The sequence below is a fragment of the Pituophis catenifer genome, unplaced genomic scaffold, assembly GCF_029215685.1.
Source record: "Pituophis catenifer annectens isolate HBS135680 unplaced genomic scaffold, rPitCat1.0.hap2 SCAF_6, whole genome shotgun sequence".
NCBI lineage: Eukaryota > Metazoa > Chordata > Lepidosauria > Squamata > Colubridae > Pituophis > Pituophis catenifer.
The window spans coordinates 17,007,754-17,034,928 of NW_027256886.1; the positions used below are offsets into that span (position 1 = coordinate 17,007,754).

The 27,175-nt window shown below is 39.9% G+C and overlaps 1 protein-coding gene across 2 annotated transcripts in view; it reads right to left on the reverse strand.

Annotated features, from left to right (window-relative positions):
• SERPINI1 (serpin family I member 1) overlaps positions 1-27,175 on the reverse strand; it is a 116,756-nt gene that overhangs the window by 25,933 nt on the left and 63,648 nt on the right. For both annotated transcript variants that reach the window (XM_070945389.1, XM_070945390.1), the window contains exons 2-5: positions 17,899-18,166; positions 15,390-15,620; positions 9,320-9,514; positions 7,537-7,741 (exon numbers count right to left, since the gene is read on the reverse strand). In XM_070945389.1, the coding sequence (XP_070801490.1) occupies positions 7,537-7,741; positions 9,320-9,514; positions 15,390-15,620; positions 17,899-18,148 (881 nt within the window). In that variant the 5' untranslated portion in view covers positions 18,149-18,166. The remainder of the gene's footprint in view (positions 1-7,536; positions 7,742-9,319; positions 9,515-15,389; positions 15,621-17,898; positions 18,167-27,175) is intronic.

A 27,175-nucleotide genomic window follows, 5' to 3' on the forward strand; every position in this document is an offset into this window, starting at 1 on the left:
AAGGGCCTGAATGGCTAAGCCAAACCGAGTTAATCACAACATTTTCCAATTTTCTGTCTACACTATCTGTGTCCAACTGAAACTGCAGTTTGCTTGTCTTAATAGCAAAGTGAAAAAACAGTAAAAGAGCGCAGAATTGTTAAATTATACTTGGTTTTGTTCTTGAGTCATTGTATCTGAGCCAAAGCAATCAACATTTTAAATCTATTTTGGCATACCAATGAAACAGACCATGAAACTAATTGGCAAAAATGTCTTCTAAACACAGTTTAGCAGAAGAATATAAAAGGCATGCCAACTAATAACAGTAACCAAGTTTCTCCATGCACCCTTTCCCTCCACTGCTGTCTTGGCATCTTGCAAAAGAGCTGTGTGGTTGTTTCCTCGTTAGCGGTAACAAGAGCTGCTAATCTTTCCCTCAAGCAAATCCTTAAAAGCCATTGCATTTTCTAGGTATTTCAAACACACAGTTTTATCCTCCTACCTACCCCACTGAAATGGAGGCAACAATTTGGTTATTCCTTTTTAGGACAATAAGCAAGATTATGCAAATAAATAAATTTGCATAATAGAGAAAAGAAGGGAGAAGTAATAATAAAAAAAACTCAAATTAAGAGAAAAAGAAATTTACATCTTAGTTTGCATCAATACTTGCTACTCTCCTGTTCACATTTTTTTCTATCCTTCTGGATCATGCTCATTTCTGTTAGGTTCATACACTGATTTATGCACTGCTTTTTCTTCTTATAGTGCTCAGTTCTTTTCCAGGATTTCATTACAGTAACTTCATCCAATAATTTAATTTATAGGCAGGTAGTCCTTGACATACAACCATTTGTTTATGACCAAAGTTGCAATGGCACTGAAAAAGGTGACTTGTGACTATTTTTCACACTTAACCACCATTGCAGTCATGTGATCTAAAATTTGGACCCTTGGCAACTGGTATGTATTTATGATGGTTGCAGTGTCCCAGTGTTGTGGCCTGTCGGCCGCCAGCCCTTCCGGCAGCCAAATCAGATGTAAAAGTAAAAGTTAATTAAACACATAGTAAGCCAGCCCTTCTGGCAGCCAAATCAGATGTAAAAGTAAAAATTAATTAAACACATAGTAAGCAGGAATATAGATTTCAAAATTAATGTATCATAAACTAAGACAACAGTATTTAACAGGATAAATGGAATGAACAATTGCAAGTTAAGCATAAATGGTGGAAAAAAAATAGAGCAAATACAGTATGTGGAATTTATGTTCCTCAGTAGAATGCTTACTAAATATGGGGAAATGGATGAGATATTTTGGGGCCAGCATCAAGGCAATCTGAGAGCTCCTAAGGGAAGAGGGAATGGAGCTGTCAGAGATAGAGGAGGAGCCTGGGTCATCCATTAGCCCCCAGATGGAGAGTCAATAGCCCCCAGGTCTGAAGGTAGTTGATGAAGAAGAGGAGGAACAGCTGGGTCCCATGCCTGGTGCACAGATGCTCAGAAGGTAGAGGAGAGGAGAGCAGTGGGACTCTAAGGGCTGGTCCTCAGGATGGAAGAGCCACCGCAGCATGTTAAACCCCACTCTAGCTCTGGGGATAAAAGGCAGGGGACGGAGATGAATAGGTGTGGCAGACAACTATTTGTCTCCCTGTCGGTCAGCCACTGATAGTCCGAACTTCTGAATCCTGTCTGGAACTGTATAGGAATTCTTTCTTGGAATCTGCGGCACTGAGAGTTGGGCACCGTGTGTGTGTGTGTGTGTGTGTGTGTGTGTGTCTGCTGCTGGAAAAAGAGCGGGCACACTTTCCAGGACTTTCGTTAAGAGTGTGGGGAGTGAGAGAAACTCCTGGTGTGTTGGAACCATTTCAAGGGAAAGGGAGCGAGTTTCGCTTTTCACAGGCACTTAGAGACTTCGTAAGCCTGCTGTGTGAGAGAGAGAGAGAGACTCTTGGGTGGGGTTGCTGGCGCTCCTAATAAAGGGAATATTTAGTTAAAAAACTGTGTGCTTGTCGAGTTTGGGAACGGGGTCAGAACACCCAGGTTCATGTGAGTCACTTTTACAACCTTCTGATAAGCAAAGTCAATGGAGGAAGCCAGATCAACTTAACAACCATGTTAGTAACATAACAGGGGCAGTGATTCACTTAACACCTATGTCAAGAAAGGTTATAAAATTGGGCAAAATTCACTTAACAACCATCTTGCTTAGCAATGGAAATTTTGGGCTCAATTGTGGTTGTAAATTGAGGGCTACTTGTAATTTATTTTATATAATTTATAATTTACTTTGTGACCCGTTTGCTCTTCCTTCATAGATTTGTTTTGTAATTCAATCTTTTTTTTTTAAAAAAAAAATGTATTTATTTCATTTATTTAAATTATTTATATCGTTGCCCATCTCATAGCAGTGACTTTATGTGACCATAATACTTCAGTATAGTTGTTTTTATGTTGGTCACTCATTGTATTCAATCCATATTTGCTAATTATCTACTCATGCTTCGTTCATCCATTTTTATTAGGATTTACGCCTCTTAAAATATCTCATCCATTTCCCCATATTTAGTAAGCATTCTACTGAGGAACACAAATTCCACACATTGTATTTGCTCTATTTTTTTTCCACCATTTATGCTTAACTTGCAATTGTTCATTCCATTTATCCTGTTAAATACTGTTGTCTTAGTTTATAATACATTAATTTTGAAATCTATATTCCTGCTTACTATGTGTTTAATTAACTTTTACTTTTCCCAAGATGAGGCAAAGTCCTCAAATCCTATAAATGTAGGATTGTCTTAACATTTCATCTCTGTGGCTGGTACGGGAAATGGGCAAGGGAGAAATGAAATATAAACTAAAACAAATAGAAGATAGGTAAAATCTACTCCCAACAAGTTGTTTTCTGTGGTGCTAACTATAGCCAAGCAATCTGATTTCAGGGCTTCAGAGGTTAAAACTAGATTATATTTCTGAATTAAATAGATTACTGAAACAATTCCAAAAGATAATCATTTATGCCACAGTAGCACGCTATGGAAAGCACAGCATAAGGTCATAGCACAGCACTGACAAATGTTTGTAGAAGTTCAAAAATATTTAGAGAATAAACCCAAAGGAAACTGTTAATGGAAAATAGCCTAATAAGAATGCTCACTGTTCACATCTTCCCAGGTAGGATATAGATAAATGCCAATAAAGAGGGAACATACTGTAATGAAGCACCATAAATAAATGGAGCATATTGTAATGTTTGTGTGCTATTGTACCAACAGTAGAGTCAGTTAAATAGAAAATATTCCTCAGCTTCCCAAATATATATGAATCCCACAGAAGAATTTCAAATATATTTGAATCTCTCAGAAGAATCTCAGTGGAGGAAAAGAGGCCTATTTGTCATACAATAGTCAAAACTTATTTGCTCCTACCCCAAATAATGCATGCTACAAAACAGTCATCATTTGGAAATCTTGTGATTCTCCTTTAATGCAGTGATAATAATAATAATATAAAAACAGGTCAGATTGGTTCAGCTACGGTTGTGCACCATTTTGGATTAGAAGGGAGAAATCAGATTTGAAGCGCAGGTGCAAAGGGCAGATGTGAACCTAGGAAAAAAGCTGCAGCTGCTTTAAGAAACTTCCACAGTTGGAGCTACATCTGGACTTAAGCCTGCTCCAAATCAGATTACTTCCTTTGAATCTACAGAGTTTGTAGCCCAGAAAAACAGAATAAAGCTATGCCTGTTGGCAACCGACTGAAACAACTATCTGATGAATTTTCATAGAAATATCTTTGCCTCTTAAGCACCGTTAACTCAATCATACTGTGTAACCATGGAGTATAAAACATGAGGGTGTTTCTTTCAAAGAGATAGGCATTGTTTCAAAAACTTGATAAATTAGAAACAAGAAGGCATTCTAATTTGAATTTAAATGAAACATGTTAGCATTCAATAACCTTCAAAATGCAATGCTTTTTCAAGCAAGGTTTCATTAGAATAGCTCATAATGAAGAAAATTAAACTCATCTGATAGCATACTTTGTATATTACAAAGATAGTGGAATATACATACAAACGATAGTAGAATATGTTAGTGGAACGGCTTGCTTTCAGAAGTTGTGGATGCTCCATCATTGGAGATTGTTAAGAAGAGATTGGATAACCATTTGTCAGAAATGGTATAGGGTCTCCAGTTTGAGCAGGGGATTGAATTAGAAGACCTCGAAGGTCCTTTCCTGTTATAGGACCTATTTCTTATTTGCAGCATTAAGGTACTTAATAAGGTAAAGGTAAAGGTTCCGCTCGCACATACGTGCTAGTCGTTCCCAACTCTAGGAGGCGGTGCTCATCTCTGTTTCAAAGCTGAAGAGCCAGCGCTTTCCGAAGACGTCTCTGTGGTCATGTGGCCGGCATGACTAAACACCAAAGGCACACGGAACGCTGTTACCTTCCCACCAAAGGTGGTCCCTATTTTTCAACTGCTAGGTTGGCAGAAGCTGGGACAAGTAATGGGAGCTCACCCCGTTACGCGGCATTAGGGATTCGAACTGCTGAACTGCCGACCTTTCAATCGGCAAGTTCATTGTCTTAGTCACTGAGCCACCACATCCCTTCAAGGTACTTAATAGGTTTCCCCAAACTGGCATTAAGCCTTAAATGAAACTAAGCAACTTAGCAGATATACAGAAAAATAAAATCGATGTAGGGCACCACTTACTCCTTTACACATTGTCAATGATTTTTAAAAAGCATAGGCAGTCATCAGGTCTCCAGTGTCATCAGTGTTTCCTACCCTTAACGCAGGGGTGTCAAACCCGCATTGTCATTGCGTCATCATGTGACGTATTGGGACTATTTTCGTCTCTGGTATACAGGGCTTGGCCGTGGCCAGCGTGTGATGCATTCGGCCTGTGGTCCGCAAGTTGATAGCTCTGCCTTAATGGATGTGTGGACTTCAACTCCCAGAATTCCTTAGCCAGCATATTGGAAATTCTGGGGACTGAAGTCCACATACCTTAAAGATGCTGAGATTGAGAAAACACTGCTCTAGCAAAACATGAGCAAGTGAACATAACCACTGTAAAGAAAGTTGGATGAAGTGAAAAGAAAAATACATGGAATGGGAGAATGCATTAAAAAGTGTAACATTTTAGTGCTGTCTCTCCAAAGTCAGGTTGTTCAGGTGTGCTTGGGGTGAAATTATCAGAATTCCCAGGCATGTCAGCATAGGAATAGAGATTGCTAAGTGGACGCAAGGTTAGGAGAAAGGCATCTTAAAATGGAAGAAAATTTTCCTCATGGAGGAAAATGAGAAAAAAAAAGAACATAGAGGAGATATAAGTTAGTTTTTGGTTGGGGAAAGCAAGAACACCTGAATGCCTTAAAGTAGCAATAGCAATAGCACTTAGACTTATATACCACTTCACAGTGCTTTACAGCCCTAATTGGTTACAGAGTCAGCATATTGCCACCAACAATCTAGGCCCTCATTTTATTGACCTCGGAAGGATGGAAGGCTGAGTCAACTTTAAGCCTGGTGAGATTTGATCTGCCAAATTGTTGGCAGTCGGTGATCAGCAGAAGTGGCCTGCAGTACTGCACTCTAACCACTGCGGCTCTATTAAGTAAAGGCATATTCTCATATTCAGCCTGAAAATATTCTGCAGCGGAAACTGAAATGCAAGAGCAACACACATCAGAACAGTCCTGACTATGGAAGAGAAGGTGGATTCCATGCAGATGTAAAGCTGTCTTCAACAGCTTGCTTTCAAAAACCCAAAAGCAGGGCAGTCAAACTCGTGTAGTCACAGCAGCATCACGTGACATATCGGGACTTTTTTCCCCTTCGCCAAACCGGGCATGGGAGTGGCTAGCGTGTGACACATCGGCCCGCGGGCCATGAGTCTGACAGTCCTGCCCTAAAGCAAAGCTCCTTCTTTTCTTTACATGAGCCTCAAAACTGCTTTAAAGAACCAAGGGACCATTCAGCCTGATGTACAGTAGGGATGTGAGTCTTAAGTTGATCCATCCCACCAACCACATTTAAACAAACGGAAGTCTTATCATCTCTTTGGATTGTTCTTGCTGAATTGTATAGAGATTTTCCAAACCATGCACTTTTGAAAAAATACATTATGTTAGACCAGGGATCAGCAACCCGTGGCTCTGGAGCCGCATGTGGCTCTTTCATCTCTTTGCTGCAGCTTCCTGTCACTGGTCAGCTCCAACAATTGATAGGGCTTTCGGTTAGGACAGGTAGAGGAAAAAGGACACTGCACTAGAAGGAGACTCTATGGTGGGGGAACTGGACTTCCAGTCGGCTCCAGAATTGAATGGGGGGCTTCCGGTTAGGACCTTTGTGGTTCTTTGAGTGTTTAAGGTTGCTGATCCCTGTGTTAGACTGTTCTGTTAAGCCTCTTATTTTTTAACTCTCTTGTTTCCACCCTATCAAATCAAAGGATGGGGACAGAGAACTTGAAAGCTTCCACCGGGCAGTATTATTGATCCCTGTCAGATTCCGTCTCAGCTATGCAAAACAGTTGGGGAACTCAGAGGAGGAGATGGGGGAAAAAATTAATCAATCTTTAACTAAAGAATGCCTCCCATTCCGTGAACACATTTCATTAATATGTTTCTTGTCCAGTGAAATATTACATGCAAACTGTTAAGTTGCTTTACTCATGCGTTCATTATTTTTATTAGCACCTTCAAGTGCTTTTTAGTAGAAAAGAAGGATCTAAACATTTCTTAAGTCAAATAAATATCACCCAAATGTTTCTCACAACAACGTTCTCATATATACTCACATCTACTCTCCACTGAATAACATTTCCATTTTATACATGGGGAACTGAGTTAAATCTATCTTATGAAGGCTGCAGAGCCACAATATTTCAGAACAGTAAATACTGACCACACTGGAATATTGGAAGCTTCTTTCCTTTTAATGGCAGAAAAATCACCAAACTGCACACTAAGTCTTGAAACAGGTTTAACAAAAGATTCTCTCACACTCTTCTCCAGTTCATCTAATTCACTGAATCCATCACTGAATTCCAAGAAACATAGGAAATCTTGTCCTCAGATACATCTACAATAAAAGCCATCACTCACTCAATGTGATTCTTACCAAATATCTACTACAGCCCTAGCTTTCAAAAGATTGTTCCCTTAATGGGTCAAATGGGCCTGGCGGCTCAGCAGACTGATAGCATTGTGATTAACACCAGCTGTCTGCAATTACTGTAAGTTTGAATCTCACCAGGCTCAAGGTTGACTCAGCCTTCCATCCTTTCTAAGGTAGGTAGATTGAGGACCCAGTTTGTGGGGGCAATAAGCTGACTTTGTATAAATATACAAAAGTATGAAAGCTATTGCTTAACGCATTGTAAGCCGCCCTGAGTCTCCGGAGAAGGGCGGCATCATAAATCAAATTAAAAAACAACATTTCTATCTCATTCTTTTTTTCTCTACTCTCTTTTACTCCCTCCCTACTAGCCTGAAGTAATGATTTTCCTCTTTCTACCATAAGAAGAAGTGGATTCCCACCTTGGCAGATACACCTCAACCTTTTGTTTCTTCACAGAGGTTGCCCATTCCTCAATCAGCTGGGCTTTGACCAAAGGCTCCAGTGTGGCTAGTGGTACTTCCTGCCTGGAGAGAACGATCATCATGCTGAACTCATCTCCCTCATAGGGTATTTCCAAGACTTGATAGATGCCTCCTGCTTCATTGGATCCATCACTGAATTCCCCTAAAAACGAAACAAAACCCCAAAGAGTTAGTTGAACCTTTTCATCCCGATGGGGAATATGGCTCCATTTTTTTTGTGGAAAAGAAAAAAGATAAATAGAATGTCATATTTTTAGTTGGTTTTTCTTTGGGGATGTACCTAATAGATCTGGGGTATCAAACTCTGGCCCATGGGATGTTTAGATCTGGCCCACAGGGCCGCCCTGGAAACAGCAAAGGAACAGCCCATGGTGCCTTATGGCTCACTATACCAGTGATGGCTAACCTTTTTGCCATCGCGTGCCAGGAGCGGGGGGGGGGTGTCATGTGCATGTGCCCACACCCATAATTCTATGTGCCCTGTCCCCACGCAGGCACATGCGACCCCCGCTCCTGGCATGCGATGGCACGGTAGGCCCGTTTTGTGCTCTCCCCAGCCTCCAGAGCCTTTCTAGGGAGGAGTCTAGGGAGGGCGAAAACGGCCTTCTCCACCCTCCCGGAGGCCTTCTGGAGGCTGAAAACAGCCTGTCTGCCAACTTCCAATCCCACTGGAAGTAGGCAAATACAATTCTGGCCTCCGGAGAGCGTGGGGAAGGCCGTTTTCACCCTCCCCAGACTGCTAGAAAGGTTCTGGAGGCTGGGGGAGAGAGAAAAATGGGCCTTCTGCACCACTTTCCTCCGGAGGCAGGAAACAGCCTGTTTCCCTACTTCTGGTGGGCCCAGAAGGCCCGATAAACAGCTGGCTGGCGTGCCCACTGATATGGCTACATGTGCCACCTGTTCGCCATCACGGCACTATACTATTTCTTATGGGAAAAATCTGTTTGGTACTCTTTGTTTTCTCCCAGAACCAATTAATGATGAGTACCAAGGTAGCACTGTACTATCCTATTATAAGTGAAGAATTAAAACAGAAAGTTACTATTTGTCTTGTAGGAAAAGTGAGAATCAAGTTACAGGTAGTTCTCACTTAATGACTGATTGCTTAGTGACTATTCATAGTTATGATTACCCTTCCCAGAACTAATTATGTTTTGATTTAGAAGTTTCGATGACTGCACCCATCTTGTGTGGTCGTAATTTGGGTGCTTTTCAACTGACTTGCATTTCCATCCATTTGCAGTGGTTATGTGACTTTGATTTTGAGAATTTTAGGGTTGGTTTTCAGCATTTGTTTCTGGTTTCTGGTAAAAATCACCCACTGGGGAAAATGGGTTTATTTAATGACTAATGACACTTAATGACCACAGTGTTCATTTAACAACCACTGCAAAAAGATTGTAAAATTGGACATGGTGACAGGATGTGCTGTTTAACAACCACTATGACAATCATAATTCTGGGCTCAATTTTGGTCATAAATTGAGAACCGCTGTACTGTAATCCATAGATAAAAACAGATATCAGAGCCAGCAATTACTGAACTTCATGGAAGCTTCTTTGGGGCATTATAATGAATACTTTATTTAAGAGATACTGTTGAGAGACTGTTATTTGGCACCAGAACTGAAGAAACAAAAGATGCTGTATAGAATTTATAAAAAAAGATCTAGTGTGCAATAAGGCAGCTAGGAAGAAAATGAGCATTTTTGTTCCTTACCATAATAAAATTCGCCTTGCTGATACATCATGGGAATTTGTACTTCACTTTCATCATCCTTCGTAAAGGAGAAGGTTCTTGTGTTCTCTGGTCTGAACTGAGACTTCCAATTTCCCTTAAAGTAGATTGCATCAACAATAGCCAAGCGAGTGAGAACACTGAAATCCCTTGCCGAGACAAAATCTTTGATCATATCTGTCAGATGAAAAAGGAGAAGAAGCACATCAGTCAGCAGATCCAAATGAGCATAATGAGAATAAAAACTTAACCAACTTGCTCAATGAAACCAAACCAACAAACAAGTAAATATCCCAAAGGTGCTTTTTCAAGAGGCAACTGGATGTTCTTTTTTCCTTTTGAAGACATTTCGCTTCTCATCCAAGAAGCTTCTTCAGCTCTGACAGGCTAGTGGGGAATGGAAGGATTTATATTCCTTGCAGACAGCTGGTAATTTGCATCCTTTTAAAGGGTCGTTGAAGCACTTGGAGGTTTATCTGTGTCCTCAGGGTCAGCTGAGTCTTGTTCCTGGTTCTTGTAGTATGCAATTCCCCCCTCCCCCCCTGGAAATCCATTCCTTCTCCCACACCATTCAAAGGATGTTCATCGCAAATTGTATAGCTAAAAGTTGGTAGAGATTCTCAGTCATCCAGGTCATGGTTGTCCCAAAGGTGCACCTTTAGGACAATCATGATCTGAATGACTGAGAATCTCTACAAACTTTAAGCAACAAAATAATTAAAATAATTTCTAGATAAAAAAAATGATGCCCACTTTAAACTACTACTTGGGCAAGGAAGTCAAAAAGTTTTGAGCACAGGCAACCTACACCATTTAAGCATGATTAATTCATTCTAAATTTATATCACACTTTTCCTCCAAGAGCTCAAATGACATGCATCTGTATTCCATCTTCCAGTTTTAATCATTCAGCCATATCTTTGTGAAATTGGTTGGGCTGAGGTAGTGACTGGCCAATACCAACCCTTCCGTCCTTATAGCTTATAGTTTGCAAACCAATCTCCTTCCTTCCTTCCTTCCTTCCTTCCTTCCTTCCTTCCTTCCTTCCTTCCTTCCTTCCTTCCCTCTCCCTCCCTCCCTCCCTCCCTCCCTCCCTCATCTCCCTCCTCCCCTAAATATAGATATGAACATTTATACTTGACTGAATACTCAGTACCAATATGGATTCAATAATGATTGAATACTTAGTCAATCACTATACTATACTTGCTTTCTGTCCCAAAACACTGACATAAAAGTTTTACTAACTTAATCAACTAAATCTAATTACAGCTCTGGAGAAGCAAAATGTGTCAGGGTTCCAAGTAACACCCCCAACAAAAGAAGACTCCGAGGTTAGAAGTTCCTCAAAGTTCCATTTTATTAGAGATGTCATATTGGCACATCTGAGAAAACCCGAATCTGAAAGCTTCCAGAATTCCCCCATCCAAAAGAAAGTCCAAGTTCCTTCCCCTGCACCCACATGTCCATCACATGGTCCAATTAATGCACCGTCCCAACTGGAGATGCCTCCCAGTCACGCCACTCCAGGTACAGGCCGAAAGTCCTTGACTCTCAGTGAAAGGAATGTTATTATGGCTAGATATCTCTGCCACTCCATGCAATCCCCTCTCCCAGTTTCCCACAGCTTTAAGTGTGGCAGCCCTGAAGATCCAAAGAAAAAGATGGCCTCCAGAGCTGACAAGGTGTCAGTGAATACAAAGTGGATTAACTACTAGGATAACTGAAAGATGGAACATGGGGCAGACTTTGTAACCTTCCTGTATTCCCTTTCCAATGGTCAACAGTGAACCCAGAAGGAATTGGGTGACACAAGAGAATTTGAAAGGCTCCTGCTGGCCTTAACAAATGAATGCCAGTGGCTTAGCTTCTCATCCTGAGCATTGCTTATAAGAGAAAAAGATTGTTTAGAAATTCAGTGGAGGAAGCTGTCAAGAGCCTTTGAGATCTGCTTTTGGAGTTTCGTCCATCAGTCTAGAACTTGATTGTTAGCTTGTTTGGTTATATATATATTTTGCACTTGACCTCTATCAAGCTGTGACAATAGACTGACTCTCTAACTCCCTTTTGCTCTTAAGACATAGCTGTATTGAGTTTTTCTCATGTGAACTTGCTGTTCTGTGGGGAATGATTAACGAATGTAGTGTGCAGGATAACAACAGGCAGTTCTATCTTTGAAAGAGAAAGAGATGGCTTTTGAAAGTCATGTGTTTTTGTCTCTAGAGTCTCTTCACAGAGACTCTCCAGTTTCCAGTTTCCTCTCTTACAGTTTCCAGTACTTTCCAGTTACTTCTTCCAATTCTCATGAGCACATCTGTAGTTGTACCGGAGCACAGATTTAAAAATTGTATAGTTATTTGCAGCTACGCAACTCCATAGGTAAGGTTCGCAAAAAGGTAGGTTTTTTTGTAATTTTTTTGGCTTTCTAGTAGTTGTCAGGATTTTTGCAGAATGGATCTGCCAGCTCTCCTATACTTGAACAGTGAAACATTGGAAACTGCTGGATTTCCTGATCACAGGTTCCTGTCCTGCTGTGTATCAAAGGAGATGAGGTACGGGGGTTCAAAAGCTTCAAATCCACTCCCACCACTAAGAGAAATTTCCTATATTGTCAACCTATAACTGCAGGAAAAGTATAAGCACCTGCATATGAAAACCTCATTCCAACAGAGGAGAATATCTGTAGCTCGGGGTTGAAATGAGGGATTTAGCACTGATGATCTTACTCAGTTTAGGTAATGAAACATCTGCAAGAAAACAATGAAGCTTAGAGAGCGCCAAGGACCTCTCAAAACCTCACAGGAGTAGTTTACTATGAAATGGAACTCACTGGGAGAAATTTCCTTAGGAGAATGAACATACTAACTACATGGCCTGAAGTTACATCATACAGGCAGGTATTATGTTATGATTGTGATTGAGCCTAGGAATTTCGATCATTAAGTTGTGATGGTCATAAGGCAGGACAACATGTGACCAGACCTGACTTTATGACCTTTTTCATAGCAGTCATTAAGCGAAAGCAACAGTTGTTGTTAGTTGTGAAGTTGTGTCCGACCCACCGCAATCCCATGGACAACATTCCTCCAGGCCTTCCTGTCCTCTACCATCCTCTGGAGTCCATTTAACTCATGCCTACTGCTTCAGTGACTCCATCCAGCCACCTCATTCTCTATCGTCCCGTTCTTCTTTTGCCCTCAATCTTTCCCAGCATTAGGCTCTTCTCCAGTGAGTCCTTCTCATTAGGCGGCCAAAGTATTTGAGTTTCATCTTCAGGATCTGGCCTTCTAAAGAGCAGTCAGGATTGATCTCCTCGAGGACTGACTTGTTCGTTTGCCTTGCAGTCCAAGAGACTTGCAGGAGTCTTCTCCAGCACCATAGTTCAAAGGCCTCAATTCTTTGGCGCTCAGCCTTTCTTATGGTCCAACATTCACAGCCATACATTGCAACTGAGAAAATCATAGCCTTAATGGGTTTGCTTAACAGTTGTTAGGCAAACCCACTGTTTGCTATGGACTGGGTTTTGTGAGAAGCAAATGCCATTTCCTAGCAAAACATTGTAAATCGTGGTCCCTTGATTTGCAGGGCGGGCACTGCAATTGCCACAAATGTGGGCCAGTTGCCAAAAGCCCTAAAAGTGGTAACAAGGCCATGGGGGGGGGGGTGTTCCAATCAAAACTGGATAGTTAAGTGATCTTTTGCAGGGGTGGGTAGGAGTCTGTTCTAACTTCGACTGACTGTAGAGACTATTTTAATCTGGCTGCTGATAACAGTTTTATTCTTTTCTCACTGTATCACATTTTTTATATGGCTAAACAAAATAATCATATAGTTTGCTGCCAGTGAGACAGCAATTGCTTTGTATCTCAGGATCTAATAACTATGATAAACCTAATTTAAAAAGTGCTCAGAATCGCCTCACATCCCCTAATCTTAGCAAACTTTAATACTGCAAGGTGGAAGTACTTAAACTGAGAGCCAATGACTCAGATCAAAGGTGAGGTGTAAACACCATGCACACCTGCTGAGAACTCATCTGCACTGAATCAGAGGATAGGTTTTTAAATAAGTATGCATATAAACAGATTATGTCACTGACAGCATGAATGGGAGTTATGAGCTCCCAAGCTCTATCACAGTTTGGGTTTTTTAAAAAAACAATTGCAACAAAACAAGTAAACAATTAACTTTTTTTTAAAAAGCCTACAATCTAAGGATGAAATGACAAATTTAGGAAATAATCTGGACAACATTTTGCATCAGTGAGATATTAATTTGCATTTTAATATGTTTTGGAATCCAATGCTAATCAAGTAAAGTTACTAGAAATAACAATAACAAACCTGTTGAGATTCTTCATTGCTCTAGTACTTATAGGTTTATCTACGTTTTACTAAAATCTTTTAGACATGTACCAAAATGCAGAAATTGAAATGGGGACGGGAGGGAAGAGTATAGAAATACCTATATTTTAAACATCAGTCCATCTTTTGTTTTTGAAGATATATCAATACTAATATTTCTGAACAGGCTAGTGAGCTATATATAATGGACTTATTTTAAAACTGCAAAACTTCTTTCACTTGCAGAAACTTGAATTTGATTATTTTTCAGAAGATGTCACAGCTAAGGTTTGATTCTGCTTACACAAACTATTCTACAATTCATTTACTTGGTAGAATGCTGTTTACACTAATTGTGTGGTTTCTAAAACCCACATTTGCTCTCTCTCTGGTAGTGCAACATTGGCTATAATATTATTATAGGCAATAAAATACATTCCAAGGTCTATAAACAATGGATATGTAGAGTCATACCATTGGTCTATTTAAGATAGAGAGGTAATAATTTTCCAAGAATTCAGGAACTTTTGTAATGCTGGGAACTGCATGTGAAATCTTGTGCATGTAAACCATGTGTTTTTCCACAGACCTACTGCCATCTCATCTTAATGGCATTGTTCCACTGAACAATCTTTCAGTAATATTGTTTTAAAGTTTTATCAATAGTGCATTTTAGCACTCAATCTGCCAACATTTGTTCAAGGAAGAGAGAGAGACATCTTGCATCTGTTAGAGCCTTGAGAGGCTTGTTAACCTAACATAGCAGCTGCTGTGCACACATTCGGAAATAAATCATTCCAATCAGAATGCATTGTCTGTGACCCGGGGTTTCCAAGGGGAATGGTTTGCATGCTTTTTGGTATATAATAATTCTGAGTTTGGAATTCTGCACTGACAGCAACGAATTTAATAACTATATCAGATTTCACGGGATCCATATTGTGCATATGGGCAGATGTCCGTTTCAAGCATGGTGCTGCTCCTTTCATTTCAGGAAGAGAACCCACTGGTACCCTGGAGATTGTGCTCAGCTTCCAATGTTCTTTCATAATGAGCCCCAAACCCTGGATTTTACAAAATTGAAATATTTGGAGTAACCCTATCTGTGTTTAGGTGTATGTGTCGGTGTGGGCATGTATGTATGTGTGTCATATATACTTGTGCATGCACACATACACACAAATACATATACATACATATACACACACACAGAGTAAAAGTGTGTTGTGTGTGTATCAGGCTGAAGCATAACAAAGTTGACAAAAGTGAAGGAGGTCTGAATACTTTCTTAATTCAGTGTGTGTGTGTGAGTACACCAGTGGTGGGTTTCAACTTATTTTACTACCGGTTCTGTGGGCATGGCTTGGTGGGTGTGGCAGGGAAAGGATACTGTAAAATCTCCATTCCCACCCCACTCCAGGGGAAGGATACTGTAAAACCTCCATTACCTCCCCAATTCAGGGGAAGGTTACTGCAAAATCCCCATTTCCTCCCGATCAGCTGGAACATGGGAGGCAGAGAATAGGTGGGGGTGGGGCCAGTCAGAATTTTTACTACCGGTTCTCCGAACTACTCAAAATTTCTGCTACCGGTTCTCCAGAACTGGTCAGAACCTGCTGAAACCCACCTGTGGTGTACACTGTCTGGACATAAATGGCATACAATGACAAACCACAACATTGAGAATTGGAAAATAATTAGGAACCTACTGTTGGTATGGTTCTCCACCCATTTATTGATGTAGCTCGCAACAGCTATATTTTGACTAAAATCCACAACTTCAACCTCAGCTTTAAAGTATTTTTTCAGCAGCTGCACAAATTTATCACTAACGTGATATCCATTCTGCACATAAAGGGAATTGGCAAGCTTCATCACGTAATGGCTATCCTCAGTAGCAGCCATGTCAGAAAGATCTTTTAGGAAGGCAAATTCTTCACCTGAAATTAGAGAAAGAGATTAAAGTTGGTCTGACAGAACTGGCAAATATATTGAGAGCTTAACACATCTCACTGCCTTCCTAGGGAAAAAGGATTAATGAGCACTGATATTTCAGTGAAGTCAGGTAGTAAGAAATACTTCATATAATTAACCTTTCTTTGAGAAAAATGAGATGAAACAACGAAGATAAATCTCCAAAGAGCTTTATGAGCAAAACTCCACTTCAATATGGACTTCCCTGGTTGTATTCTCAGGAAGTGGTCATTAAATGCACCATGACTTTCCTCCTTCCTTTCCAAGACCTTTAAAACTGAAAGCAGTTTCTACCACTTGGTTGTAGGATAAACCAAAGATTCAAGTTCTCCCCCAATAAGTGAGCTTATATTTTCTAAAAGGCTTACAGTATGTAATTCCACACAGGGTACATTCTGGAGCCTGCCTAATATGGAAATAGCACAGAGGTGGACCTCTGCCAGTTCAAACTGGTTCGAGTGAACCGGTAGTTCTGACCACCGGCTGGGCCCGCCTGCCCACCCCAGCGCTAACCTGTCCTATTTATCTCATCTCTGGCTTTGTTCCCTGCCCATGAAGCCCAGCTGATCGCTGCACCTCACCTGCTCTACTCACCGTGGTTCCATGAGAAGATTTGCTGTGTGTTTGAAGCTGTGTGAAAGCGAGGAAGGTGAGCTCGCTCACATTTCTGGCGCACCGGTTGTTAACGGAGGGGTGAAATCTACTTACCTTCCTTACCGGTTTAGAAGCATGTGTGCTTGCGCGTCACGTGCACGCACAGATCTTCTGTGCATGCGCAAAACCTGTGCATGTGCAGAAGATAAAAAACACATTACTTCCTGGTTAAAACCAGGAAGTAATGACACCCGGGCGGGGCCAGTCAGAATTTTTACCACTGGTTCTCCGCTACCGGTTCTCCAGAACTGGTCAGAACCTGCTGAAACCCACCTCTGATATGAACTAATCAATGGGTGACCTCCCCTATTCCTGGTGCGTGACCCAGATATACCCGAGCTACATTTTCCGCGTAAAAGTATGCATGTGTGTTTAAAATAAAACTTACAATTCTTACTTGACTTACTGTCAATTCTTATTTCCCTCTCCACTGAAGGCTATTTTCTGAATATGAATCTAGGACACATGATGATCAAAATTATAGCAGTTTTCTTATTAAATTTGTTTGCATTTCCTTTTCAGAACAAAAGTCCTTTGCTTGATTCCCTGGAATTTTCCAGTTGTCTATTCCAACCTTCAATCAGATGCTCAAGAGAATTATGTCAGTTCTTTTCCTTTTTTTAGATCTAGTACCCCTATTTTTCTCTCTGCGTTTTCTCCTTTGGCTTTGCCTCGGGATATCATATGACTAAACTTCTTACTCTATTTGCAATGGGAAAAGAGAAATTTTGTCTGACCTCCTAAGTATGTGAACAGGACCTGTTTATGAATAGAGGATGTCTGCAATTTGCTGGGTCAGATGTGCTCTGTGTCCAAACTAACAGATTGTGTCAACAGATGCAACATAGTCGAACAAAAGATTGTCACAGAACATACATTAAACTAAATGTCATTTCTCCTTTTAATATTAGCGTCTCATCTTTCTATACAAAAGATCACATTTCTAGCAATATGAAGATTCACTTAAAGCACCACTCCTGTTCAGAATCTTCATACCAACAACAACAACAACAACAACAACAATGAAAACAGAGCAGTTGCCTATCAAAGATATGACTAACAGACAAACAGTTAAAGTTCAAGGAGATTTAATTATACAGAAGCATCATTTATGAAGTCCTTGGTGCTTCCGAGCTTGATTGTTGCAGACATTTCATTACCCTAGTAGGTAATATCATCAGTATATAGTGGTGAAGATGTTCACCTCCCATTCAGAAGGTTGAGAGTTCAATCCTAGGTAGAGGTAGATGTTTCTCTCCTAAAGTGCAAAGAAAAAAATATTTGCTGCGAACGCCGTATGGCATCAGGAAGGGCACCCGGCCAGTAAACGCTCAGCTCCATCCAGTTGTCTCGACTCTACCTCGAATTAAGGGATTACAGGGTCATGAAAAGAGAGTAGTAAGATAATATCATCAGTGAACTGGTGATATTACTAGTTGGGTAATGAAACCTCAGCAAATTCAAAGAACACCAAGAATTCCATAGTTCAACCCTCAGCTAAATATTGTCTTTCCATCAGATGCATCATAAACATTAAGTACCTAGACTTATTTTTTAATTGACTTGAAAAGTATTATTGAAGCATGTTACCATTTTTCAAACCTTCATAGCCCATGGAGTGCTGAATTTCTTTCAGGGTAGAACCGTGAGCACCGAGCTCCACCATCCCCATCGTTATTGCTATTCCCAGTGGGGAGAAAATAATATTTTCATCTTCTCCTGTAGCTCGCAGCTGATTGTAAACATTCACAGAAAATTCTGCAATGGTTTCATCAGGAAAACTGGTGCTGAAGGCTTCGCTGTGCAAAACAAGAAGCAACAGGAGTCCAAGAACAAACATGGTCGAAGAGTTTCAGATCTGCAAGGCAAACAAGAAGGATAGAAAATGAATCTTACATCATCCACACAAGATGGATTAGTGGGATCATTAAATCAATATGTGCCTAATGTGAAGAAAAGATGTTTTTCTGGATTTTAAAAAAGTTCTCCACTGAGGAAAAAAAAGTCACTCAAAAAATGGAACTCAGAAAAAAGAAACTCTGTTCCAACTAGTGCTTTGGTTCCTTCTTACCATTTTGTCATTAAAAAAATGGGTATTGCCCCATATGGAACATTGCTTTTCCATCACCAAGGTTAGATCTTAAAGAAAAGATTAGCATCTGTTCTAGCTACAAAGCAAGACTTAAGACTTTTCCTGTCCCACTTACAGGGGTGGGCTGCTGGGGGTTTGCAGGGGTTCAAGAGAACCTCTAGCTAAGATTCTGTGCAGTTCAGAGAACCCCCAAATCCCACTCCTGTCTGGGCCTGCCCACCCCGCCCCTCCCAGGAGTCCCCACACAGCCCATTTTGGATGCAAGTAATTGCAGGGCACATGCGCAGGCTTGGAGAGGGTGAAAAATGAGCCTACCAGAAGTTAGAACCCCAAGTTAGGGGAAGAGGGTCTCTGGAGCCTGGGGAGGCCATTTTCGCCCTCCTGGAGGCTCAAAGAAAGCCTTCAGAGCCCGGGGAGGGCAAAAATGCCCCTCCCCCCACCGTGGTGCAGGAGGCTGACTAGGCCATGCCCACATGATCATGCCCACCCAGCAACCAGGCAGAGAAATCCTTGCTAAAATTTTTGAAGCCCACCCCTGCCCACTTGTCTTTGTTTTTAGCTTTCTGCTTGTCTTCAGGGGAGACACAGTGACTTTTTTTTTCTTTTTTGGGGTGTTAGAACCAAAGAACCTGGAATAAAATAAGATAATAACATAATAAGAGTAAGAGGCAATGAGAGCTGCACATATTCTAGTGCCAGGATAGAGGGAAATGCTGCAAATCAAAAGCTTGGCTGAACACACCAAAGATAGCCTGTAGTTTAGGGCAGGGGTCTCCAACCTTGACAACTTTACGACTTGTGGACTTCCACTCCCAGAATTCCTCAGCCAGGGAGTTGAAGTCCACATGTTGGAGGTTGGAGATCCCTGGTTTAGGGGCATTGGAGGGACCCCCTCCAACCAAGGTTGGAGACCCCTGGTTTAGGGGCATTGTGGCAGCCAAGATCAAACCTTGAGAAACCTGAATCAGAGAAACCTTTTCCAGGTTAAACCAAACTCATGAGCCAGAGGAGCTTCCAGAAGCTGTGGGCAAAGAGGAGGTGGCAGGTAGTACTGTCTGCAAGGATTTCTGCATCCATCAAACATCCAAAGGATTAGACACTGGGTAGTAGCACCTTGGATTGCTTCCTCTCTGCCAGCTGACTATGCATGCACTGAATGATTCCAAGTGTTGGGACCCAAGACTAGGTGGCACCAGCAGTGCAAATCCTCTGATTTCTGGGATTGTCCTGTTTTTTCTGGGCCAAGAAAGTAGTACTCAAGTCTTCCAGGCTTGATGAGAACATAGTAATGAGATTTCCCTTTTTCTCATCATTATAATGGCAAATAGAACATTGGATAGATTTTATGGTACACTGGGAAAAGGATGGGAGGAGAGGAATAATATGTGTTACTCTAGTAAGGTCTACCATGATGGCTCAGGACTCTGGGGAGAACAAGACTCATTGGTGACTCAGGGCTTCTCAGGTCCACCATGCTCTATGCATATACAGTTATATATATATAAGTTATATGCTATACCAAAGCAGCCAATGGGGAACAGAGACTATTTCAGAGTAAGCAGAAAGAGAGAAAAGTTCATCGTCTTATTCTCACAAGTTCACCAAGGGAATCATATTCCATATATGATTGAAAAAAAGATTTTCTTCACTGGATGGGAAAGAATTCTGTGTAATGCCTCCTAGCTAGAAATGACATTCTTCTCTATCAAGTCCATCGTTGGTGATCAGAATGACATTTTGTAGGCATTCCAACTTCTGTTCTTCATCACACAGGGCAGCATTTGAGAATCAACAGAGTTCATTCCAAGCCACTAAATTTGTAGTTCTTAAAAACCCTTAGGTTTTTAAGAACTACAAGACAACTATTTTCTGCATTATTTTTCCAAAAGATATGAATAGTCTCATAAAATGGTTGGAGGAACGCTTAGAGAGAGACCCTCTGTGTACGGTCCTTATGTCATATGCACTATTTATTACTGACATTTTAAAATCATTCTATTCCACGACTTTTCATTTTATATAAATAGAAATATCTTGTATTATTTTTATATATAACTTTATTATACTTCCACCCCCACCCCCCATAAAATACAAAATAGCAAAGAAAAAAAATAGAGAGGAATGGGGAAGGGACCATGAAATAAAAAATGAAAACTGGGGATGAAAACAAGAAGGAAAAAAAAAGCTATACAGAAAACAATAACTTTTGACTTTCTTCGGAACAGATACAAACATAAAATGCAATGATCCTTTGAATTAGAATAAGTAATAACACACAGTACTGCTATAATCATAAATAAATCTAATCATCAAATCCCAAGGTTAAAGTTTCATTTCTTTCAGTTTCAAGCAAAAAAAATCCATAAGTGATTTCCAAGTAGAAACAAAGTTGGAGAAAATCTCTTCTTTAATCAAAGAGTTCAATTTTGCCATCTCTGCCAACTCCATTAATCTCAGCATCCATTCTTCCATTTGTCAGTCGTTCTGTGCACATAAAGAAGTCTTACTGTTGTTGACATATTGTACTGTACAATAAGAAAAAAAGTTTCTTTTTTTCTGTCTGTTTGTCCATCAAATTTAAAAGAAAAGCCTGTTATATCAACTTTCTTGGTTAGCTTAGCGGGATATAACATTAATACATGAAATAAAATGGGATACTAGAACTGACCGAAAAATTATAATTAATGGAAAGAGCTGCAAAAATTTGGGTCTAACTCGTGGCGTCACATTGTCGTTATGTGACGTATCATAACTTTTTCCCCCTTTGCTAAAATGGGGGCTGGCGTGTCCACACCCGGCCCATGGGCTGCGAGTTTTTGACACCTGTGGTCTAGATGAATAAGAGAGCTACAGTCACGGGACTGATCTGATTTTACAACCTTTTTTGTGGCGGTCGTAAACTAAATGCCATGGTCAAAAAGTGAATGCTGCAGTCATAAAGTGAACAAGGGGTGAAATCCAGCAGGTTCTGACAGGTTCTGGAGAACCGGTAGCGGAAATTTTGAGCAGTTTGGAGAACCGGCAAATACCACCTCTGGCTGGTCCTAGACTGGGGTGGGAAGGGGGATTTTGAAGTATCCTTCCCCCAGGATTGGGGTGGGAATGGAGATTTTGCAGTATCCTTCCCCTGCCACGCCCACCAAGCCACACCACGCCCAAAGAACCCGCAGTAAAAAAATTTGGATTTCACCACTCAAGTGAACCAAACTGGAGATGCCCATTTCTGGCAAAACTCTTGTAAAAGATGATCACGGGTGCTGCAAAAAATCGTAAATGCAGCCATGTTGCCAAGCTGCTACATGACTGGCTGGGAGGACCATCAAAACATCAGATTCAAATCATAATTCCCTGTTTTTGGCCAGTCAGTTCAATTGGTCATTAAGTAACCAGTCATAAGTCAAGGACTTCCTGTATTGTGGTGTGGTGGCTAAGGCACAATATTAAAAGCAAGGAGATCCAGATTCTTGTCCACCCCCAACTCTGGAAGTTCATTTGATAGTGTTGGACCAGCCAGTGTCTCTCACAGAATTGCTGTTATGGGGAATCTACCTCATAGGGTTGTTTTGTGGGGAAACGCAATAAGGAGCTATGTATACACTGCATTAAACTCTTGAATAAAAGGTGGAACAGAAATCTAATAAATATATAAATTATTAAGTTAATGTAACATTCAAGCAATAACAGCTCGAATTTTGCATCCCAGCTAGTTTTAGCCTATGTTTGTGGACGTAAGTATCCTAATAAAAAGCAGAAAAGATAAAATGCTGAGATGTCCCAAAACATATTCAAGGTAAAGGTAAAGGTTCCCCTCGCACATATGTGCTAGTCGTTCCTGACTCTAGGGGGTGGTGCTCATCTCCGTTTCAAAGCCGAAGAGCCAACGCTGTCCGAAGAGGTCTCCGTGGTCATGTGGCCGGCATAACTAAATGCTGAAAAGCTCACGGAATGCTGTTACCTTCCTGCCAAAGGTGGTCCCTATTTTTCTACTTGCATTTTTTATGTGCTTTCGAACTGCTACGTTGGCAGAAGCTCGGACAAGTACTGGGAGCTCACCCTGTTATGTGGCACTAGGGATTCGAACCGCTGAACTGCCGACCTTTCGATCGATAGGCTCAGCGTCTTAACCACTGAGCCACCGCGTCCCTAGAATATATTTGAAAGATGTATAATGATATTTATTCTGTGATACTACTGAATTGATTTTTTTTTCTTTGTATATACTTACCCATCAGAAAAAGGTCTTAAAAGTCCCATTCTTTCCTCTATAGCAGAATGAGGACTGGGAGAATTTGTGGATAGGTTTCCAATACCCAAATCGTAGTTCTGAAAGTGCTGAGATTGCTGTATCTTCAATTTTGAGTATGGTTCATTTATGCCTATTTACCAGGACATGTGTATCCTTCTCTCCAGTGACCTTTTGCAATCATGATACTTAACATTTATACGGTGTATCTTATTAGCAAGGCTGTTCCACAAACATCACCTAATTAAATATTGTGGCAGCTCAGAACAGTGTATAATTAAATGTTATTAAACCCATTTTATAGGTGAAGAAGCATCAACTAAATAGGCTGTTCTGTGTATTTTAGCAATGACAATAAAGACCACCTTTTCCAAACAGGTTTTCTTTTCCCTTTTTTTTTAAAAGAAAAAAAAATAGAACAAAATTGTATTCCTGAATCATATGAGTTCAAACTGCAGACAGGATAAATCATAAATGGATGGTTGAAACTACCGTATTATGGAAACTATACTAAGACTCATCTCTTCTAATAGTTGATTTACCTTTGTGGAGAGCTTTTCTTTTCCAATTTGAAAAGAAATTTTCCTGTTAGAACTGCAGAGTCGAGAGAACAGTTTTACCTCTGCGGTACCAATCTTTGTAAATTAGGCTTAACAAAACCTTCATTATTCATATATAATACATAGATGTCATTCAGCAATACTATTCTGCTGATGGTTTACAATGGAAAATAATGTAATATAATAAAAAAGCACTTTGGCTGCAATAAACAATGTTATTCTGTTATTATAGTTTGGAAATCATGGTTTCTATGGTGCAGAAAGCCACTCAATTCTGTTTCATCCAATAAGCCCTAGTTAAACTATGTACACGTCATCCTTGATTTACGACCCAAATTTCTGTTGTGAAGTGAGACATTTGTTAAGTGAGTTTTGTCCCGTCTTATGAGATTTCTTGCCAAAATTGTTAAGTGAATCACTGTAGTTGATATGTTACTAACCTGGTTGTTAAGTGAATCTGTGTTCCCCATTGACTTTGCTTGTCAGAAGGTCACAAAAGAGGATCACATGACCCGGGATTCTACAACGTCATAAATATGAACCAGTGGCCAAGCATCTGAGCATCTGATCATGGGGATGCTGCAAACGTCATAACTGTGAAAAACGGTCATAAGTCATTTTTTTCAGTGCCGTTGTAACTTCGAACGGTCACTAAATGAACTGTTGTAAGTCGAGGACTATTTATAGGGCTTAATGCACACTGGGGTGAGCTCCTGTTATTTGCCCCAGTTCCTGCTCTCATAGCAGTTTGAAAGCATGAAAATGCAAGTAGATCAATAGATACCACTTTGGTGAGAAGGTAACAGCATTCCGTGAGCCTTTGGCATATAGCCATGCTGGCCATATGACAAGGAAATTGTCTTCAGACGATGTTGGCTCCCTCAGTCAAGAAACAAACATGAGCATTGTGGCCTAGAGTCAAATCTTTACTTTTTAAGGTACTGATAACTACATTATTTATGGCACCTGGTACAGAATGCCATCAAAGACCGTATGCCGTTGTTCAGTGAGATGGGTTCCAAACTAGAACATCTGAGTTCAAGTCCCACTGAAAATAGGCAGTCAGGAAAGGAGATTGCAAACAGGGATGTATTTAGGATGGGTGGAAAAACATTTTGTAACCCAACAGGCCATACTTTGGGGTTGAGTAGGGAGATGCAAGCTTCTTGTCATCCCTGATTTATAAGAATTAGGCTTCATTTGGAAGATAGTCATCTGGGAATACAGGATGTAAAAATATTCATTTAATCTCAATGATATCTACTATCTGATTAAACTTACATTGCAACTGAGTCAGAAAAATGTATGAGCTCTTAAACATTCCTTTCAATATTGTACAGAAAATGTGTTTCCCTTTTAGGTTTACATCAAGAGGTTTACATCATAGTTGGCATGTACAAGTCATTAAATTGAGTGATGTTATTATACTCAGTATGACATAGCATCAACTAAAAATCTAATCTCTGCAGGACGACCAAAGCTGTTTTTCAAAATTGTGTTGAATTACCAAGGTTGCATCTTCAATTACTATGCCAAATGTTATCAAGGACTACCTACTTGTTGTTTAATAAGTCAATATATTAACTCAAAGGCATATGGCATGAAGGCTGAATGAAAAGTAATGCCAGCTCCTTAATTTTAATTTAAATGGGGAAATTTAACAGGAAAACAATCCTTGAAAGAGACTCTTTTGCTACCTATATTTAGTTCTGCACATAATTACCATTGTTCAGGACATAATTCTGCTATGATGGACAAGTTTCTTAAAGCTGTCACAGAAACAACAACTACATCAAAATCCCACCACACTGTCTGTTCAACCAGATCTGATGCATCTTGCTGTCTCTTTATTTAAGTCAAACAGATGCCTACTGTTTCCCTTCAATTTTGGGAAAACATGGAAGTCACACAAAACCGTGTCTGGATTGTATGGTACAATTGGGTAAGGCAGTGAAAGCCAATTGCTCGATTGCTTCTTGAGTGGTTTGTCAGATGACATCTAAGTATTGTCATGTTGCAGCGTTTTCCCCCTTTTGCTTCAAAGTTCTGACTAATCTTTGTTTCGGTGTTTTGAGACATACACTCTAGCATTCCGAATTGATAATGCTGCCAGTTTCAAGGAAATCCATGTGAATACCAGCTGCATCCCAAAGAATGCAACCAGTGGTGGGATTCAAATAATTTAACAACGGAAATTTATAATTTTCTATTGAAATATAAACTAGCAGAGGAAGTAGTTAAAGAGAATATGATCACATGGGCGACGAATTTTGGGTATGCAATAGAATTAAATAAGTGGGAAAAATTGTGGAAAAATATTAATAAATTAACATTATCTATACCATACAAAGAAAATGCTTATAAATTGTTCTATAGGTGGCATCTACCACCGGCGCGAATTTCTAAAATGTTTCCCGGCACATGTTCACTCTGTTGGAAATGTAAAGCGCATAAAGGGACATACTATCATATATGGTGGTCATGTCCCAAAGCTAAAAAATTCTGGAACAATATAAAAATGCAACTGGAACAAATAATAACTCAAAAGGTGCCATTAAAGCCAGAAACTTATTTATTAGGAATACCTACAAATATGAAAAAGAACTAATATATTTAATAACACACATTTTGACTGCAGCAAGAATTATATACGCACAAAATTGGAAACAAGAAGAGGTCCCGACTCAAGAGAAATTAATATCCAAAATTATGGAATGCGCTGAGATGGATAAACTTACCAAGGAGATCCAAGGAAAGGAAGAATCTGAATATTATCTGGTCTGGCAAAAATTGTATAAATGGTTAGAGGGAAGTGAAAAAAAAGAGAAGAAGAAAGAAAGAAAAATTAAATAAAAGAAAAGATATCAATAGAGTAAAATAAATTTTTACATCAAATGAAATTTAAGAAAGAGACACGAGATATCAATAAAATAATATCATTATATAAGGTATATTGAAGAATATAGGATATTGATATTGTAACAATTCAGATATTATAGGTAGATGTTATAAAGATGATGTTTGTTGTAAATTGTTTTACTTGCATTTATAAATGTATTATGTGGTTTCTTAAATTAATAAAAATTTTAAAAATTAAAAAAAAAAATTAACAATGGGTTCTCTGCCCTAATGATTTCTTCCAACAACCAGTTCACCAATCTGTTCAGAAAGTTAACAACCGGTTCTCCCGAAGTGGTGCGAATCCAACCATGAAATTTTGTGCCCTAAGACAGAGTTTTGATCCCTCACCCTCACAGGTAAAGCTGTATTCTATGGGCTCTTATCTAAAAAGATTAAATCATGGCAACTGCAGCAAGTTTTATTAAAACTGAGATGTTTCGTTACTCATCCAAGTAACAAAACATTCCATGGAATGGCATTTCATTTCATTTCTGGGTCATAATAAAGAGTTCATATTTTGTTGTCTGTCACAATGCTGTGAAGAAATTCCTCACCTTCATTTTCATAGCATGACAATTGCTGGCAAATTTCAACTCTTGAAGCTTTCATCTCTTCTGCATGAAAGGAACTCATCTTGAACAAACCTTTTAGTATTGAAGAACATCAATTATGTGACCCACACATTCCTGTGAGATGCCAAGCTTGACAGCAATTTCCCTTTGAGTGATCTACTGATTGTCCTTAATCACTTCATCAACTTTTCTCATGTGAAATTAATCAGTTGCTGTCACAAGCCATACACTTTGTTCTTGATCACGCAAATCAGCTCTGCCCCATTCACTATCCTTATTTTTTTATTTATTTTTTTTGGCCCAGCAATGCCCAGTACTCATCCCAAGCCAATCAACACCACAAATACCCTGCATTCAGTGGTGAACTTCAATTGGAAGAATTCTTTCAGCAGTCAAAAATTCAATCATGGCATGTTGCTTAAAGTGCCCTGATGCATATCACAGCTTTCATTTTATGAATTATAGCAAGAGAACTGTTTCTCACAACCACTTTCTACCA